Genomic DNA, 19,087 nt, shown 5'->3' on the forward strand with positions numbered 1-19,087 from the left:
CGAACCGTGACACCAAAGTATCGAACCGAACCGAACCGTGAATTTTGTGTATCGTTGCACCCCTAGTATATATGTATATACATATATAGTAGGGGTGCAACAATACTCGTATCGATATTGAACCGTTCGATACAGTGCTTTCGGTTCGGTACGCATATGTATGAACAATACAACATTTTTAATTTATTTTATCAACTTTCCTTCTGACGATGCTGTCTGTGTTGAGCGCTCGGTGGATCTGCACTCGACATGCAGCCTAGGCGGAGTAGTCGAACGCAGATTCACTGAGCGCAGGACAAGCTAGCGAGACGGAAGCTAAGCTTGTTGCAACATGGCAAATTGAACCTCCCCCACCCTCATTCAGATCTGGCGTTTGGAACTATTTTGGTCTTCATGTGACCCTGAAGGTAAGCGCGTCATGGACTAAAGTAAAACAGTATGTTGGATGTGCCAGCAATGCTCAATTACATTGTTGGGGACTAGTGCATTAGCGCAGTTAGCTCGTTGCATGTAGATGAGTCTGAGGGTCAGAGGTCGTGGTTCCTGTGCTGATAAAGAGAGAAAATGTCAGAAATGCTCGTGTAGGGTTGGACAGGTAAATCATCAGGAGATGAGGCGTGCTTTTTATTAGCCAGCTGGATGGACAGTGCTCCTGGATTGGCTGACTGGTGTGGGGTTTCCCCTCTTCAAGAAGAGATTGGGCTCCAACTTCAGGGGGATCGTGCTTCTCAGCCTCCTTGATAAGGTCTATGCCAGTTTACTGCAGAGGGGAGTCTGTCGTTCATTCAGATGTCGGATACTGGAGGAACTATGTGGTTTTTCGTCCTGGTCCTGGAAAGCTGGACCTGCTTTTTACTTTTTCAATGATATTTGAGGGTACGTCAGAGTTTGTCCAACCAGTCTACATGTTTGTTGTGAACCAGTAGAAGGCATTCGACCATGAGTCTCGGGTTTTCCTGTCAGGGGTTCTTCAGGATCAGGGCAGGTCTCGCCTGTAGGCCCCTGTACAACCACAGCAAGTGCTTGGTCCTCATCATCATAGTTTTTATGGACATAGATTTAAGGTGCAGCCAAGGGGAGGACGGTGTCTGGCTCTAACACTGGAGCAGTTTGCAGCCAAGTGTGACACGGCTGGGAGAGAATCAGCACCTCAGAGACCAAATCCAGGGTCCTCAGTTGGAAACGGGTCAACTCCACACTTTGGGTCAGGAACTAATTCCCAAGTGGAGGATTTTAAGTATCTCATGATCTCTTTCATGAGTAAGCAAAGAGGGAGATGGATTGGTGTGACATGTGCAATGATGCAGATTTTGTACCGGTCTTTAGTTATCAACCCCTGAGGCAAAGGCTTAGTCACTAAAGAAGTGTAAGAACCATGTAAAGCATGGTCTGTTGTTTCATGTTTTTGGTCTGTGGATTCAGAGCTCTGACACACTGTGCTACAATTCTCTCTCTGCTGTTGGTATTTTACTGTAAATAGGACTTTCTTTCACCATCCACTGTGAAATGCTGTCGTGTTTGAGCCCACCTGGAGTGTTTGTCCTTGTTTTGCCTCCTGAGACACAGTATAGAAATGCCCATCACCCTTTGAGACAGGTGATATTTACTGATTGGGTTCTTATTTTTAAACGAACAAAGCTTGGTGTCTTGAACTTCAGGTGGTCTGCTCATTTGTGCCCCTGCCCCTACTGTGATGGCACTCCACCCCCCTTTGCTTTGATTAACAGTCTGGTATTACAGGTACTGTGCTGCAGTGGTTTGTATCATATCTATCTAATAGACTCCAGTTTGTGCATGTAAATGGAGAGTCCTCTTCACACACTGGGGTTAATTATGGAGTTCCACAGGGTTCAGTGCTAGGACCAATTCTGTTTACATTATACATGCTTCTCTTAGGCAGCATCATTAGAAGACATAGCATACATTTTCACTGCTATGCAGATGACACCCAGCTCTATCTGTCCATGAAGACAGATGTGGCAGGGGTGTGGCCCCTGGCTCAGCTGCAGGGTGGTGCAGTGAGCTCAAGGGGCGGTGCCAGGGTGGTTGGTGGGACAGGTGTATGGTGTTTCATTTATGAGCTCTCTCTCTTTCTTTATGATTTAGTGAGGCCGGAGCGGAGTGTTGGAGTGCAGCTGGAAAGCTGCAAGCATGGGTCCCGAACCAAAGCCGAGAAAGAAACTGTCAGTAGTGTGCCCTCATCCACTCTAATCCAGGTGATAACTGAAGGGTGGAGCCTTCAGTTATCAACCCTGAGGCAAAGGCTTAGTCACTAAAGAAGTTAAAGAACCATGTGAAGCAAAGCAGATGAGAAACATCCACAACACCATTTCAGTCTCTTAATCACAAAGAGGAGGTCCATGAAATCATCAAGAATTTGAAGCAGACACTGGAAAATCAACCTGCCACTCCACAGACCTGTACATGAAGCAAACTGGTAACAGCTGTTTTATATTGAAGTTTGTGAATTCATACAGACGCTCCCTTACGCTGACTCAGCACAGAGCACCGTGTACCCTAATTTCACGAGAATACATTTGCAGTCTGTCACATGAGTGTAGTGGGAGCCATCCTGAATGCTACCAGTCACATTAATGTGGCCTCCTTATAATGTCCACTGGCATTTTTAAGTGTGCTACTAAAAAGTAGGAAAAGCATCCATGAAATATGTGAAAAATCACTTTGTGAAAACGATTTTGTTTTTCTGCCAACTTTACTGTTGCTCCCTTGTTCTTCCTGTACAAGCTCATTGTCCTCTCTCTCACCATCCTCCTCACTCAACTTGAATTGGAAATGGTGGAAAATGACAAAAATATAATCTTATAATAATTATAACAAGAGCCAGTGATGGATCAGTAACAGGACACCACACTGCTGTTATGTGAAATCATATTCAGTCAATGTGTTCAAACAAAAGCTTTATCATTTTTGGTGAATGTGACCGCACGTCCACTCTCACCTGTTCCTCTCTGCTGTCTTCATCCTGCTCTCTCCCTCTCTGTCCTCAAAAGTTAAATGTTACAGTAAATAAAAGACAAACTGATCCATATCAGTTTATAGCAATGCTCAAACTGAATGCAGCCTACTACAGGTAACACCATTTGACCTGCTGTCACCTGGATCTGGAGCTGTGCTGTAAACAAACACTGAAGCCCAATTAAACCAGAACAGGAACAAACAGATTTTAGCAAACTAAAATAATAAAGAACATCAGCTGGCAGCTCCTGGTATCCCAGCAGACTAGAGGATCAGAAGGTTAAAGGTTGCTTATATTTTCTAATATTCGAGCTGTATTAACAAACGTTTCTGACCCTTCCTGAGTCACAGTAACGTCTCCACATTGTCAGAACAGTTTGAACTTCTTCTGTATTTCAGTTAAAGTGTGTTTTAAATCCGAGTCACCGGTTTACGTCATGAAATTGCTGCAGCAATAAAGTTTTTTTTTTTTTGTTTATTAATGACAAACCAGCCTCTGCGTGAGAGGCGGTGACGTCACGACACCAACAACACTGAACAGTTTTCATGTTATCCTGTAGTGTCGTCAGTGGAAAGCTTCCACACAATAATACTAAAATATTCTATTATTATTACTATTAATACCTAACAGTTATTTTCGGGGCGCTCTGATAAACTCTCCTATGACCCTGTGTATCTTCTTCTTCGTGCTCAGTGCTCTGGCTCCGCCCCTTCTATCGAGAGCACGTCCAGGTGTGTTTGTACCTGCGAGGACTGGACGCTGTCAGATATCCCAGAATACATTTCAAACGGAGGTAAAGCAGTGATGGACGAGAGAGCGCGAAACTGTAAGTCCAGGTTTGAAATGTTCATTTTTCTGTGGAACAAAAAACTTTTTAGCATGTTTTTAGGTTTCACGTCACCACAACCACGAGCCGCTGCCGACAAACCAGGAAACGAACACTGCGCATGTTTCATTAAAAACAACAAAAACAAGCATTTGTTTGCTTGTTGACGGCAGACTGCTCGGTTTGTTTTATTAAAAAGAGTTTCCGGTGTAACGATGCTCGTCCCCCGACTGCCTGTTCAGAATCACGGCAGCGTTAATAAAGTTGTTGGGAGATGCTCTTGTTGCCCTCATTGTTCTGCAGTGACGTGATGTGACGATAGTCATCCTACAACCAAAGCAGACACCGGATATTAAATCCACTCAGTGTCTCTACCGCTGACAGAGTGAATCAGTTATTTTCAGTTTACTAAACACATCCAAGATTATTTCAGGAGTGTAAACTGACTGTTTAGTTGTTCTTCAGTTAAGCTTGAAGCTCTTTTATCATAAACACTGCAGCAGCTGTTTGCTGTTGTGTCACACTCACAAGAAAACAGACGGATTTTAAAGATGAAATATTCACAGTGTTCATTTCCTCTTTAAAAAACAAAAACAAATGAAGTCACGTCTGTTTCAGCCTCACCAGGCAATCGAACAGCAGTTAATCTGGAATCAGCCAGAAGTTGATCTGTGATCTAGAAGAAAACAAAGAACAGAACTTTAATCAGACCGGCTACTGTGACGTATTTATTCAGCAGTTTTAGAGGGAACAGGCCTCGTGTGGCCATCAAATTCTGACCCTCTGAAGATGGAGGACGGTGAATAAAAACTGTCTGTGATTCATAAACAGTTGATGCAGAAATGCCTGAAACTAAAGCTGAAAGTCTGATTTTTAATCTCATGTCAGTTATTTGATTTAAAACTGTGTCTTTGTATTTTTGGAGCTGAGTACATGTGGTATTTACACCATAACCACATCCTCAACTTTCAACCTAATTTGGGCGGAGCAAAATAAATCATGTTGTCATCAAAAATAGGTTTTAGGCCGTTAACACCTCTGTTAACATAAATTAAAAAGTTCAGAAAATATGGGACAGCACTGAAAATGAAAAAAGTCTGATGTCTGTCCCTCCCACATAAAGAAATTCATTGTGATCTCAGTTTCAACATCACAAAAGCGTTTTAACAGCGATGTCGACACTTTTTCTATCCACTGTAAATCCTTTTGGGGTTGCATCAGGAAGGACAGCTGATGAAAAACCTGCTAAATCAAACGTGGGGAGCTCCCCGCTGTGGCGGCCTTTTCTGAATAAAGAAAGTGACTGAAAGTAGCTAAGATGAAAATGAAGAATTCAAAGTAAATTGTAAGATTATTCAACAGTGTCCTGATCTTTGATATATGCCATTTTTACACTTTTTTCCTCAAGGATGAGCATGGAGTCACGTCCAGGAGAAACTGCTGGAGTTCAAGCAGACCTGGGAAACACTGACTTTGGTGCAGCTGCTGCGAGAATTCAAAGAAGATTAAAGCAAAGGAACACGCCGCTAAATGTCGCCATCACAGGAGAGTCGGGATCTGGGAAATCAACTTTTATTAATGCTTTCAGAGGCATCGGTGATGAAGATGAGGGCGCTGCACCCACTGGTGTTGTGGAAACCACCTCACAGGTTACACCGTACCCCCATCCAAAGTATCCCAATGTTATCTTGTGGGATCTCCCTGGAATCGGTACTACCAGATTTCCAGCTGATGAGTACCTGGAGCTTGTTGAATTTGAGAAGTTTGACTTCTTCATCATCATCTCAGACACTCGCTTCAGAGAAAATGATGTAAAACTCGCTCAGGAGATTCAGGGGATGAAGAAAAAGTTCTACTTTCTTCGGTCAAAGGTTGACAAAGATATCCGAGCCGAGAAAAGAACCCGGAGAGAGTTCAACGTGGAGAGGACGCTTTCAACCATCAGGAAGAACTGCACCCAAGGTGAGCTTCTTCTTTTCTTTGTTCTTCTCTGTAGATTAGAGTTAATATATTTGTTTCACCCTAAACATCATTTCCATTTAATAATAATAATAATAATAAAAATTTATTTGAAAGCGCTTTTCAAGAGACCCAAGGACACTTGCCACAGAACACATAATAGAACAATGACAATGAAGAAAAATAAGAAAACAAAAGCACAAAGTAACATAAACAAACAATAGGTTCACAGTGAATATGCAGATTTGAACAGATGGTTTGAGTTGAGTTTTAACCTGGGAGAGAATCAGTGTTTCTTATATTTGGGGGTAGAGAGCTCCACAGTCTGGGAGCAGAGCAGCTGAAAGCTCTGCTTCCCATGGTGCTGAGGCAGAAAGATGGCACAGCAAGCTGGATAGAAGAAGAAGCTCGAAGTGAGCGAGTGGAAGAGATGGTGCTTAACAGCTCAGAAAGGTGAGGAGGAGCGAGGTTATGAAGGACCTTGAAGGTGAGCAGAAGAAGCTTGTATACTATCCAGAACTTCACTGTGAGCCAGTGAAGTTCCTGGAGAACTGGGGTGATGTTCTCCAGGAGGGGTTCTGCTGATAATGCGGGCGGCAGAGTTTTGAACCAGTTGAAGCTTATGGAGGGATTTTTGGGGGAGACCATGCAAGAGAGAATTACAATAATCACTGTGGGAGGTAACGAGACTGTGGACAAGAATGGACGTAGACTAGGTGGAAAGAGAAGGACGTAATCTGTTAATGTTATGTAGATGGAAACAGGCAGAACGGGTGAGATCAGTGATGTGAGATTTATCTACGCTCTAGCTGCCGAGCTTTGGCCTTCAATGCTCGGAGGTCAGAGGTGAACCAGGGAGCAGAGCGAGCGAAGGAAACAGAGTTTTTACAGGAGACTTTGAGTAAACAATAATTATAATATAACAACAGATCATCAGGGGTAGAATAGAGGTCTGGAATCTGAATATTGTCCAATCTGGTAGTGAGAATGTTCATATCAATGGACATTTACAATTTAGTTATATGTATCAGGTGTAGTGATGCAGCGTGAAGGATCACAGTAATAATCACATAATAACTCGCTGTATGAGTAGATTGCTCTTAACATGGAGCTAACTAAATACAACAATATATAAGCAGATATTTTATATGCTGTATGGTTCATTTCTCCCATGTAGACAGTTTAATTACTATAAAAGGAAGATGCAGATGAATAAATCTAATCCTCCCCCTAACACTGACCATGAACACCACAGCTGCTCTGCACCAGTCCACAATAGTGCATCACAGTAAACGTCACCACAGTTCTGCATAATCATCACTAAACTGTATTTTCATGCAACCTTTGAGTAACACAGAAATTTTATATTTCAGTTAGTTTTGCAAGATGTTCCACAAAACCATCACTGGTGACCCTGCAGCCTGTGAGTAGATGCACCTATGGAATAAATGTGAAAGTCCCAGCTGACTTCCTTCTTGTGTTATCATCTTTACAAGACTTTTAGAAAGGTTGACCTCTGACCTTCAGCTTGAGGTTAAGGTCACTGAGATTTGTACTCGTCTGAGGGTTTTACTAGATGCGTCTGTGATGTCCGTCTGAAAATCCAACGTCACGTCGTTCTCACTGAGATGACGACAATCCTCCATCAGCCTTTTACAGCTGAGGGGTGAAAGGATGTGTTGGTGTAAGCAGGCCGTGGCATCAATTACTGAGACAGTTTCTCCAAACATTACCAGAAGTTACACCAGGATGCAGCACACAAAGAAATCCACAGTCAGATGTGTTAGTCTGCATTTCTCATTTAATCTTCACACCGTGTTTCTTCTGTGACGCAGGACTCAGAGATTTGGGCATCGAGTCTCCGCAGGTCTTCCTGGTGTCCAGCTTTGAGCTCCACCTGTACGACTTCCCTCTGTTACATGAGACCTTAGAGAGAGAACTTCCTGAACACCAGAGAGATGTTCTGCTGTTTGGTATATGCAACATCATCAAGAAGAAGAAAGAAGTTTTTCAGGCTGAAATAACACTCTATGCTACTCTGTCTGCAGCTGTACGTACAGCTCCTCTGGGGATTTCTTCTGTTGTTGACAGCACCTTAAAGGCTGCCGTCACAGCTTATGTAACTGGGTTTGGTCTTGACAGCCCATCTCTGAAGAGACTTGCTGCTGTCACAGGTGTCTCCTACACTGATCTGTGCGCTGTCATCAATTCACCGCTGGCCACAAACACCATAACTACAGATCTTATCCTGGATGAGTTGACGACACTTCCAAGCACAGCTAAAATAATGGGAGCAGATAACGTGTGCAGGTTCATTCCACTGTTTGGATCCCTGCTGACAGCTGGTTTCTCTTTCACTATAACCAGTCGAGCTCTGCAGTTTTTCCTCAGTGAGCTCGCTGATGATGCTGAGAGGGTGTTTAGAAGGGCTCTGAGTTTGACCACCTCAGTGTGGTATTGTTAAAATCTGGCATTCCTCACAAATTTCACCATTTTTAGACGAGCTGTAAACTGGAGGAAAACCAGTGTTTCTCTGAGCTGTGGGTTGTTTGGTGTTCCATATCACTCTATATCTGGAAAAGTGCAGCAGTTTCCACTCTCATCCAGGAGTGGACAGCTCACATATAACATCCTGAATAATCAGTCGAACTAATAGGAATGAACTTAGAAACAGTAAATTCAAAACGAGGAACTAAACCCACAAATGAAAACTTCAGCAGCACTGAATAATGTAGAAGAAGCCAAACTCAGATATTACATCAAGAGCTAAACGCTCATCATCCTCCAGTGATAATTAAACAAAATGAGGAAGTTAAAACTCAAACAAACATCAAAAATGTAAATGTAAATATCCCATTATACCTCACTGAGTTTCCTGCCTTTAGTCTGAACACCAAAGGACATGAACTCTCTTTTATAGCGGTGCTTTTAAATGTTTTTATGAGTGAACTGCTTATTTTATGTTTCTTGTTTTTAATGATTGTGTTCATTGCCTTTGACTCATTTCAGGAATTAATGTAAACACTTTTCAGCATTTAATAATTGAAACTTGAGATCTAGAAGAAAAAATAAATTTGTGGTACACTGTCAACTCAAACCTTTTCCTGTCTACTTACTGGTTCTGCTTTTAGCTCCTGAACTCAGAGCTCTGACTAGGGCTGCCACGATTAGTCGACTAGTCACGATTACGTCGACTATCAAAATCGTCGACAGGAACTCACTCTGGAGGAGGGGGAGATACAGGAGAGGTGGAGGAAGATCTCAGCCTGGGCATCTATTGTCTTGTGTAGTCTGGAAGATGAGTGGATGATGGGGTGGGTGTAGTTTTCTCTGTTGTGGGGTTGGGTGGACTGCCCCGGGCTCTGTGGGGCCGGGCGGCGCCGCTGCACTGGTCCCCGGTTCGGATGGGCCTGGGCCCCCCTTCCCTGGCGGGTCGCGGAGTATGGGGGTGCCTACTGGGGTCAGCGGGGGAGCTGGCCCCAGGGAGGGGTCACTTGCCCCTCCCTTCCTTCCCTCCCCATCTCCAGCTGCCTCCCTCTTCCCGCTCCACCACAACCACCCACACATGCAGGGCCTTGGAGTAGGGGTGTGTCACCAGGGTGCAGAGGAGGTAACCCCCCCCCCCCCTCTGTCCCCTTCTGGCTGCCTCTGCCTCAATTTTATCCCGCAACTTAGACATTCACATTACTCACACTCTCATTATACATACATATAGGATCTTGGGGGTGGGCACGCTACACGGAATCCCAATTACCATCAGGGTGTACACCTCACCCCCGGCGTCGTTGCCCACCTCTCAATTTTAAATACACGTAGACATTGAGGGCTAGCAGGAGGGACTATGCGCTTACCTGCTGCTCTCTGGCAGGTAGCTCCATGCCCTCCTGGGTTTTAAATGCACCTTAGAACACACATACATCAACACTACAATGAGCGGGTGGAGGGAGGTTAGGAGTCTTCTCTCACCCTCGTTCTCTGCTTCCTGCTGGAGCAGGGGGGCTAGGAGGAGGAGTTGGCCGTCCGACTGGGATCCGGAATGTGGGGCCTCCCTGCTGCTGCGGAGTCGGGGCGGTCTGCTTCTCCCCACCGCAGGGAAAAGGGTAACACAACCTGGGTCTGGGTGCAGTTCCCCCCTCCAGGGGCAAGGGTACCTAGACCCGGTTCGTAGAGTACGCTTGGGGAGTGTGATTGTGTGTACAGCGTCTCTTTATGTCTGTCTCCACGTTGGTTGAGTGTGGAGTAAGTGCATATGAGAGCATGAGGGTGGGAATGGATGTTTGTATCTGTGTGTGCCTGTATGTCTGTGTCTATATGTCAGGTTGGGTATCAGATGCCACCTCTCTGAGGACAGCTCAGGCCCTCCAAGGTTTGGAGGCCTATCTCCCCCCACCACTTCCCCTGCCGGGGGCGGACTCCCTCAGACATCGGTGCGTTGGTGGTTCTTTGTGTCCGGGGGTGGGCGTCCGGGTACACACCGGCTCACTCCTTGGCGGCTGCTTATCGGGGCCTGGAGCCTGGGGCTCGCTTGGGCCACCTCGGAGGTGGGGTGCCCCCGGCCTCTCGGCCTGGGGCTCGGTCACTCAGGCACAGCTGGCTGCCGGCGGAGCTCACGGGCACGTCACTGCAGCCCCCCCTGGCTTCTGCTCCGTGGCTGCTGGGTGACCCCTCATCTGGGACTCTCCTCGGCTCTTTCTGGGACAGTGGCGCGGCTGCCCCTCTGTTGGTCTTCCTTGGTCTCTTGTGTTCTGGGGGCCTCTGGATGTCTGGAGTTTTGATCTCCTCCATACCTGCTTCATGCCCTGGAGGACGGGGCAGTGGCCCCCCACACCCTCTAGCAGATCATTACATGAGGGAACCTTTTAAGAAAACAAGCGCGTCCATGCTCACAGGTGTACACACGGGTGATCACACACACAAACTACACCCTTTTTGGCTCCTACCTCAATGCACACTGTGCTGTCGATCTTACGTGCTGCACAATAATGTTTAATATTTAGTAGTTACTGTCATATTCCCATATATCATTGTGATGTGGTTTATTGTATTACTCTCGTTTTCTTCTGCTTGTTTTCTTTTTTCTTTCTCAACAGGTGATCCAGGTGATCGATATATGTATTTATTTTTTTATTTATTTATTTTTTTTCTTCTGCTTATTCTGTTGGTTTTTGCTTTTTGCCCTTCTCCCCCATCCCTCTTCTCAACTGTCTTTCTTTCCCTCTTTCTTTCTCCCTTTTCTTTCCCCCAGTCAAATCTGTCCCGTATTCAGCAAGTGAAAATAAAATAAAGAATAAAAGGTGAATCAAATGGACCATTACGGCAAAGCTGGGATGGTCAATTTGGTAAAGAAAAACCGTTGGGCATCTTTCTTCGCCTTTAGACAATAATTCTGATGGCAAAAGAGCCAAACGGGACAGGCAAAAAAAAAAAAAAAAAAAAAAAAAAAAATCGTCGACGACTAATTTAACAGTCGACGCGTCGTTTGAAGCTTTGTAAGATCCCAAAAGACGCAGGAATAAGTAGTAGGATTTAAGAGTGTAATAACGGACTGAAACAGAAGATGGCAGCACTGCATGTGCAAGGATGCCAGCTGCCGTTAAACCTCGAAGAAGAAGAAGCTGTGTCCCACAATTCATAGCGCAGCCCAGCTCAGTTTCCAACAATGGCGGCAGCTAGTTAGTTTTAATATTACTCTTATTATTCTTTCTGGGTCACAAAATAAACGTTTAACATGTTTTCAGGCGAGAATGTAGCTGTGTAAACCTCAAATATCTGCTCAGTTTATCAAGACACCACATATTTTCAAAAGCGCTCGGACGTTTTCGGAGACGTCTGTTAGCCACTAGCTCGATAGCTAGCCGGGGGCTAGGCTCACTAGAGCCGTGAGAGCACCGGACTCCCGGCAAACCGTTTTCAAACCCACCGCCGTCTTTTGCTACTCAGGTTAAACATGATATATAAGTCACTTAGATAACTTAAAAATGTTATTGTTTGGCTTTTTTTTAGTATTTTATTTGTTCCTGAGTAAATCGGTTTGGCTGAGATTAAAGTTATAGTTTTCACACAGCTGAATAAACGTCAAGCAGACAGCTGATTATCAGAAGTGTGAGATGCTCGAGAATTTACTCCGGTGTCCTGTTATATTTTTGATAGCAAGGAGTTTATTAAACTTCACCGAAACAATCTGCAAATTTCATTAAAACTCAATAAACTATCATCTTGTCTTTATTTTTAGTTAGCACATACCTTAAACACTTAAAGCTGTAAGCTAATGACAGTTATATAAGAGCAGATGCTGCTGGTGCAATAAGCTGTAGGTTTTACGTCCAATGGATGATGATCTGATTAGTCAACTAATCACAAAAATAATCGGTGACTAGTCGACTATCAAAATAATCGTTTGTGGCGGCCCTAGCTCTGACACACTGTGACATCGTTCTCTTCGTCATTGCAGTTTGTTACAACTAATCATTAACAGGGTTTTTCTTTCTCCATCATCCACCGTGAAATGCTGATATATGTGAGCAGCTGCTGAGAGGTTTTTCTTTCCTGATCAGTGGTTTAAAGATGCTCGTCCTCCCCTCAGACTCTGATGTTCAGCTTTCTTCCTGACATGATGTTTGCTGGTTAAAGTCTGTCTGTGGGTGAACAAAGACTTGTGTTGATTTTGTGATGATGTATTCACTTTTGGTCTGACTCAGTGTTTTGCATACAAGTTTTTTCCTTATGTACAAACAAGCTGACATGATACACGTCCCAAGTTTGATGGTTATTTGGCTGATTTTGGAGAGTAAAGATGAAAACTGTTGTTGTGAATGAGCCATATAAATAAAATAAAATTGAAACTGATTCAGTGAAATCTGTTGTTGAATTAAAAACAAATCAAACACACTTACACTAATGCTAATGTGTTTATAAACATCATTTTATTATTAACGTGGCAGAGTTTATATCAGTTGTAGTTCCTGATTCTGACCACTGGAGGGCAGTGAACACAAACTGTTTTATCATTTTACTAAATCACAAATAAAATACAAGTTCAGATAAAAACAGCAGCTGATCAGCTGATTACACACACAATGTGAAAAAGCATCACAGCAATGATTCAGCAGCTCCTCTACGTTATAAACAGGTTTTTGTAAAACAAGATCAAATTTATTCTGATCACTGTGAAAGATAAATGTGCAGCTGACTGTGACTCAGTACATATATATTGTTTTGCCTTTGTTAAATATTACAGTGAGAGCGAGAGTGTGGAGCAGACACACAGCAGGGTCAGAGGTCAAATCCAGGACACTGCATATAGCTGAGCATGTGATCACCTGTTGAACCTGTGAGCTAAACTGGTGCCTGGATTCAGTCGTTTAGGAGAATTTACACACAGCACACAGTCACTAAGCTTCATTTGAGTTTTACTGACCCAGAGCTTTTTCAAACACCTTCTCAGCATCTTCAGCGAGCTCACTGAGGATAACATTCAGAACTTTATACGTTGTGATGAAAGAGAGACCCATGGCTACTGGGATTCCAATAAATGGAATAAATCTGGATGCTTCCTCTGCTGCAATTAATGCAGCTGTGCGTCCCACTTGGGTCATGACCTTCAAGAGGAGCTCTGTAGTTATTTCTGCTCCAGCCAGTGGTGAAATGATGACAGCACACAGAGCAGCGTAGGGCACACCTGTTCTGGCAGAAAGTCTCTGCAGAGATGGGACATCGAGACCAAACGCAAAAACATAATGTGTGACAGCACCAACCAGCAAAGCAGCATCAACAGCAATAGAAAGACCAGGAAGTGGAACAGCTGCTCCAGCTGCAGACAGAGTGGCCAACCAATATAATTGGCGCTTGAAAGCTTTGTTCTTCTTCCTGATGATCTCTGCGTTGATGTTGGGCATGACGAACAGCAGAGCATCTCTCTTCTTTGAAGGAAGGTCTCTGTCTAAGGTCATGTAAGAGATTGAAGTCGTACAGGTGGAGCTCAAAGCTGGACACCAGGAACACCTGCGGAGACTCGAAGCCTAATCCTATGAGTCCTGTTTTAATTAATTAATTAGTTAAAAATGGAAATTTTAAATTAAAAAGCTGAAAATGTACATTGTGCAAATAGAATGTTAAAGTGCTTCGTGCCGGGTCCGCTAGGGGGCGTGTTATGGAGTAGACGCGCAAACCACGAGCTCCCATTTATCTGTTAAATTACTTTATGGTTCACCTATTGTGGCCCAATTCAGAGATTTCTTAAGCTCTATTAAGAAAGTCAGCATTGTTTTAGCTGTTTTTCTTTCCGTCTTTTTGGCTTATCTCGAAGTGAAATGCCTCCCAAGCAGTCAGCTAAAGGAGCGCAGGCTAGCTGCTCAGAGACCGCTAGCAAAACTACCGTTGATCCAGCGACACTGCTAGCTTTCCGCGACATTGTCAAAGAAGTGATTCAAGAGGAAAATGACAACCTACGGGATGAAATTAAACGAGCCATTTCGCCCATCCAAACCGCTCTTGACGAATGTACTGAGAAGTTGGGCGAACACGAAGAAGGCTTGAATAATCTGGACAAGCGGCTGGAAGTTATGGAGACATGTTTCGCAGAGTAACCAATACAAGAAGTTGCTGCTGAAAACGGACAACTTGGAGAATCGGGGAAGACGATGCAACTTGCGTATATTAGGAGTGCCGGAGGGAGCCGAACAAGGGAATCCCACTAAATTTGTTGCTGATCTGTTGCACGTTGTACTGGGTGGTCCCGGCGGTTTGGAGCAGGCTCCAATCCTGGACAGAGCTCACCGGGCGGCGGTTGCGCTGCCCACGGAGGGAGGGCGACCGCGGCCGTTCATTGTTCGCATTCATTACTACCAGGAGAAGGAGCGGATACAGCGCTTAGCCAGAAAGAAAGGCCGGCTGGAGTTTCAAGGGAAGCAGATTTTCATCTTTCCTGACTACAGCGCCGACCTGGCCAGACGCCGGGCTGCTTTCAACGAGGTAAAGGGACTACTACGGAAAAAAGATGGAGTTCGCTACGGCCTTCTTTATCCTGCCCGGCTTCGGATCTCGTTTCATGGAGAAACACAGGTATTCGACTCTCCTAAAGCAGTGAAAGATTTCATTGACTCCAAGTTTGAGTCGTCTCCCGAATGACATTTCATAAGAACCACCGGGACTTTCATACCATCGTGACTATATTTTTGTCAATCAATAAACGGACGGTCTCTGGTTTAGCTTAGTTTCATGTTCGATGTTCATTTAGAAATCTCAGATGTTGGTGAGCTTGCCCTTGTTTCCTGGGAGGTTAACTATATTCCAGTACTTGTCACTTAAAAGGGACTCCAGGGTCAGCTTTGATGAGAAGTGAAACAGGTCCGTTTTTCGGTTACAGGTAAATTTGACGTGGGAGTTTTTCTCTTTCCTTCTCTTAATTATTTTACTCTATTATGTTGGACTTTGTGACTTTCTAATTTGAATAGATTTTGGACTACATGTGTGATTCATAGTTCAGATGTTTCTGCTTATGTGGGGCTGTGGTTATGAATAAGGTGAATGGGACTCTTAATAGAAGCAGGGGAGCTTTGGGAAATTGGTGTGTGTCGTTTGGGGACAACACTGAACACAGGGAGGTGGGTGGGAGGGACTTATCTATTCTTTTTTCCTTTTGTTGTTTTTTTCTTTTTTTGTTGTATATTATTTGCTCAGATTATTGTTAACAACAACATTTCAGTGTACACCCATGATAGAATTGGTATTTGCATTTGGAACCACCTTTTTCATCATGTACTTATATGGTGATGACTTCTGTTGATGACACTTCAACTGCTGTGAGTAATGGCTGCCATGTTAACTTTATTAGTTGGAATGTGAAGGGATTGAACCACCCAGTGAAACGAAATAAGGTACTCTCTCATCTTCTTTATCTTAAAGTACATGTAGCGTTTCTTCAAGAAACACACCTTAAGAATACAGATCATGCCAGATTAAGACGAAATTGGGTTGGACAAATTTTTCATTCCAAATTCAATGGTAAAGCCAGAGGTGCAGCAATTTTGATTAATAAGAATGCTCCATTTATAGTCTCTCACACAATAGCTGACCCAAATGGTCGCTATGTAGTGGTGACAGGGTCCCTGTTTAATACTTCACTTATTTTAGCAAACGTATATGCTCCGAATTGGAATGACTCAACTTTTTTCAATGACTTTCTTAATTCCCTTCCACAGATCAATACACACCAATTGATCCTTGGAGGGGACATGAATACTGTTATGGATCCAGTACTAGATCACTCCTCAGATAAAAGACTTCCACTCCCTAAATCCTCATTAGTGTTACAGTCATATTTACAAACCTATGGGGCTGTTGATGCGTGGCGATTTCTCTACCCCTCCACTAAACAATATTCCTTTTTTTCTGCAGTGCATCAAACGTATTCTCGTATAGACTACTTTTTTGTTGACAAAAAATTGCTTCCCAATATCAAGACTTGTAAATACAGTAGCATAGTAATATCTGATCACAGTCCACTTGTTTTGGAACTCAGCTTCCCGGATGAACCCTTTGTGTACTCCTGGAGACTCAATCCTCTTTCTTTGTCAGATAAGGAGTTTGTGGAATATCTTTCCAAACAAATTGATGTCTTTATAAGAACAAACATTACGCCTGGCATGGCCTATAGTACGATTTGGGAAAGCTTAAAAGCATTCTTACGGGGCCATATTATATCATACTGTTCATATACTAGAAAACAGAAAAAGAAACGTCTTTCTGAATTGATACACCTTATTTCGCAATTGGATGAGCAACACTCTACAACCCCCTCTCCAGAACTGCATAAACAAAGACTAACGTTACAAACTGAATTTAATTTAATCTCAACCCGGGAGTCAGAGTCTATGATTCTTAAATCTAGAGGAAGATGGTATGAACACGGTGAAAAAGCATCTAAAATTTTAGCACATCAGCTTCGTAAATCAGAAGCAACTCGCATAATCCCTGAAATTAGGACTAAATCTGGACCTGTCACCACTACTCCACAAAAAATAAATGAGAGTTTCAGAATATTCTATTCCAGTCTCTATGATTCTGAATCTTTAAACACGCCTGAATTGTTTGAGGCTTTTTTTGATGGAATGACAGTTCCGACTTTAACCTCGGCATTCAGAGACCAATTGGAAGAGCAAATTACAGTGGAAGAAATTAAATTGGCGATTAGCTCAATGCAGAATGGCAAATCCCCGGGTCCGGATGGGTATCCGGTTGAATTTTTCAAGACCTTTAAAGACAGTTTATCACCTTTATTACGGGACATGTTCATTGAGTCATTGGTTTCAAAATGTCTTCCCCTAACGCTTCGACAAGCAACCATCTCACTCCTATTGAAGCCAAATAAGGATCCATTAGAGTGTTCATCATATCGTCCTATATCACTCTTAAATGTAGATTTAAAAATACTGTCAAAAACACTTGCTCTCAGGCTAGAGCAATATCTACCATTGTTAGTTTCTCCAGATCAGACAGGTTTTGTGAAGGGTAGGCATGGTTTTTTTCAACCTGCGCAGGTTTTTAAACATATTACACACCAAGTCAACTACGACCCCTGAAATTGCCTTATTACTCGATGCTGAGAAGGCATTTGACCGGGTGGAGTGGGATTATCTGTTTTATATTCTACATAAATTTGGATTTGGCCCTAATTTCATTTCATGGATTCGGTTACTTTACTCCTCACCTGTGGCACGTGTTAGAACAAATTCGTTATTCTCTTCTTATTTCCCACTTCTCCGTGGTACGAGACAAGGTTGTCCCTTATCCCCTCTTCTTTTTGCATTATCAATTGAACCATTGGCGATTAAACTGCGGGCTGACAGTTGCATTAAGGGCATCTTCAGAGGTGACCAGGAGCACAAAATATCCTTATATGCTGACGACCTCCTGCTGTATATATCAGAGCCTTTATGCTCTCTTCCCCGTGCTCTTGCCATTCTTGAATGTTTTGGTAATATTTCGGGTTACGAGTTGAACCTACATAAAAGTGAACTTCTCTGTGTCAACTCTATAGCCAGGAAGATTTCATTTTCAGATTTTCAATTTAACGTTAAATCAGGGTATGTGACCTATCTGGGGGTTAAGGTTACCCACTCATACAAAGGTCTTTATGAAAGAAACTTTGTCCCGCTGCTTAAGAATACTGAGACAGATCTTCAGAGATGGAACAATTTACCACTGTCATTAATTGGCCGCATCAACTCTATCAAAATGAACATACTACCCAAGTTCCTTTATTTATTTCAATGTATCCCATGCTACTTACCCAATAAGTATTTTATAACATTGAATAAGCATATCTCTGCATTTATTTGGAATGGCAAAAGTCCACGAATTCGCAAAGATTTCATGCAGAGGACTAGACCAATGGGTGGATTAGCCTTGCCAAACTTTCAGTCTTATTATTGGGCAGCAAATATTCGAAATATGCTGTATTGGATGAGTAATTTTACTACAGAGACTCCAGCTTGGCTCCAAATTGAGTCATCCAATTGTGGCAAAATTTGCCTATCAGCGTTGTTGAGTTCAGCTCTCTCATTAGAACTATACACCCATAAACGTAACCCTTTGTTGTATGACTCGCTCAGAATCTGGGTGCAATGTAGGAAAAGGTTGGGGTTACACTTAATGTCAATTAAAGCACCTATCTGCTCAAATCACATGTTCCCACCCTCCATGATGGATTCTGCCTTTAAAATATGGGAAAGTAATGGCCTTAGAAATATCAAAGACCTTTTTGTAGATGGGATTTTTGCCTCATTCACGCAGCTCCTGAAGCAGTTTAATGTTCCTCGGCAACATTTTTTCCGCTATCTACAAATTCGCCACTTTGTAAAGAGTCGATTTCCTTCGTTTCCGGAACTACCTGAGGAAACTTCTTTGGATAAAATTATTAATATAAACGTTCATAAGAGAGGGGCGATTAAAGAAATCTATGCTATATTATTAGATCTTCAATCTCCTTCTCTCTCCATCCTTAAAGCACAGTGGGAGAAAGACCTTGGGATGACTATAACAGATGAACTCTGGCAATCTTTTCTCCGGAGGGTACACTCTTCTTCGATATGTGCCAGGCATGGGCTCCTTCAATTCAAGGTCCTACACCGATTACATATCTCCAAGGAAAAGTTAGCCAAGTTCTATCCGGGAGCTGACCCTCTGTGTAACAGATGTAAAGCAGAAACAGGTTCGCTCCTTCATACCTTTTGGACATGCCCCAATCTTCATAACTATTGGGTGTCTATATTTAACACTCTGTCAGAGATGTATAACGTTAAATATGATCCCTCTGCTCTAACGGC

The 19,087-nt window shown here is 43.2% G+C and overlaps 1 protein-coding gene and 1 pseudogene across 2 annotated transcripts in view; one reads left to right on the forward strand and one right to left on the reverse strand.

Annotated features, from left to right (window-relative positions):
• LOC146495637 (interferon-inducible GTPase 5-like) overlaps nt 1-8,967 on the forward strand; it is a 120,946-nt gene extending 111,979 nt beyond the window's left edge. The window contains exons 1-3 of one of the 2 annotated variants that reach the window (XM_085142698.1): nt 1,736-3,803; nt 5,212-5,765; nt 7,598-8,967. In XM_085142698.1, coding sequence (XP_084998824.1) covers nt 5,213-5,765; nt 7,598-8,226 — 1,182 coding nt within the window. In that variant the 5' untranslated portion in view covers nt 1,736-3,803; nt 5,212 and the 3' untranslated portion in view covers nt 8,227-8,967. Of the gene's footprint in view, nt 1-1,735; nt 3,804-5,211; nt 5,766-7,597 lie in introns of those variants that run through there. The other variant, XM_085142699.1, reaches the window with a different exon arrangement.
• Nucleotides 8,968-12,678: 3,711 nt separating this feature from the next.
• LOC146495641 (interferon-inducible GTPase 5-like) lies at nt 12,679-13,943 on the reverse strand (annotated as a pseudogene).
• Between the last annotated feature and the right edge of the window lie 5,144 nt (nt 13,944-19,087).

Source organism: Neolamprologus multifasciatus, chromosome 19 (assembly GCF_963576455.1).
Source record: "Neolamprologus multifasciatus chromosome 19, fNeoMul1.2, whole genome shotgun sequence".
Lineage (NCBI taxonomy): Eukaryota > Metazoa > Chordata > Actinopteri > Cichliformes > Cichlidae > Neolamprologus > Neolamprologus multifasciatus.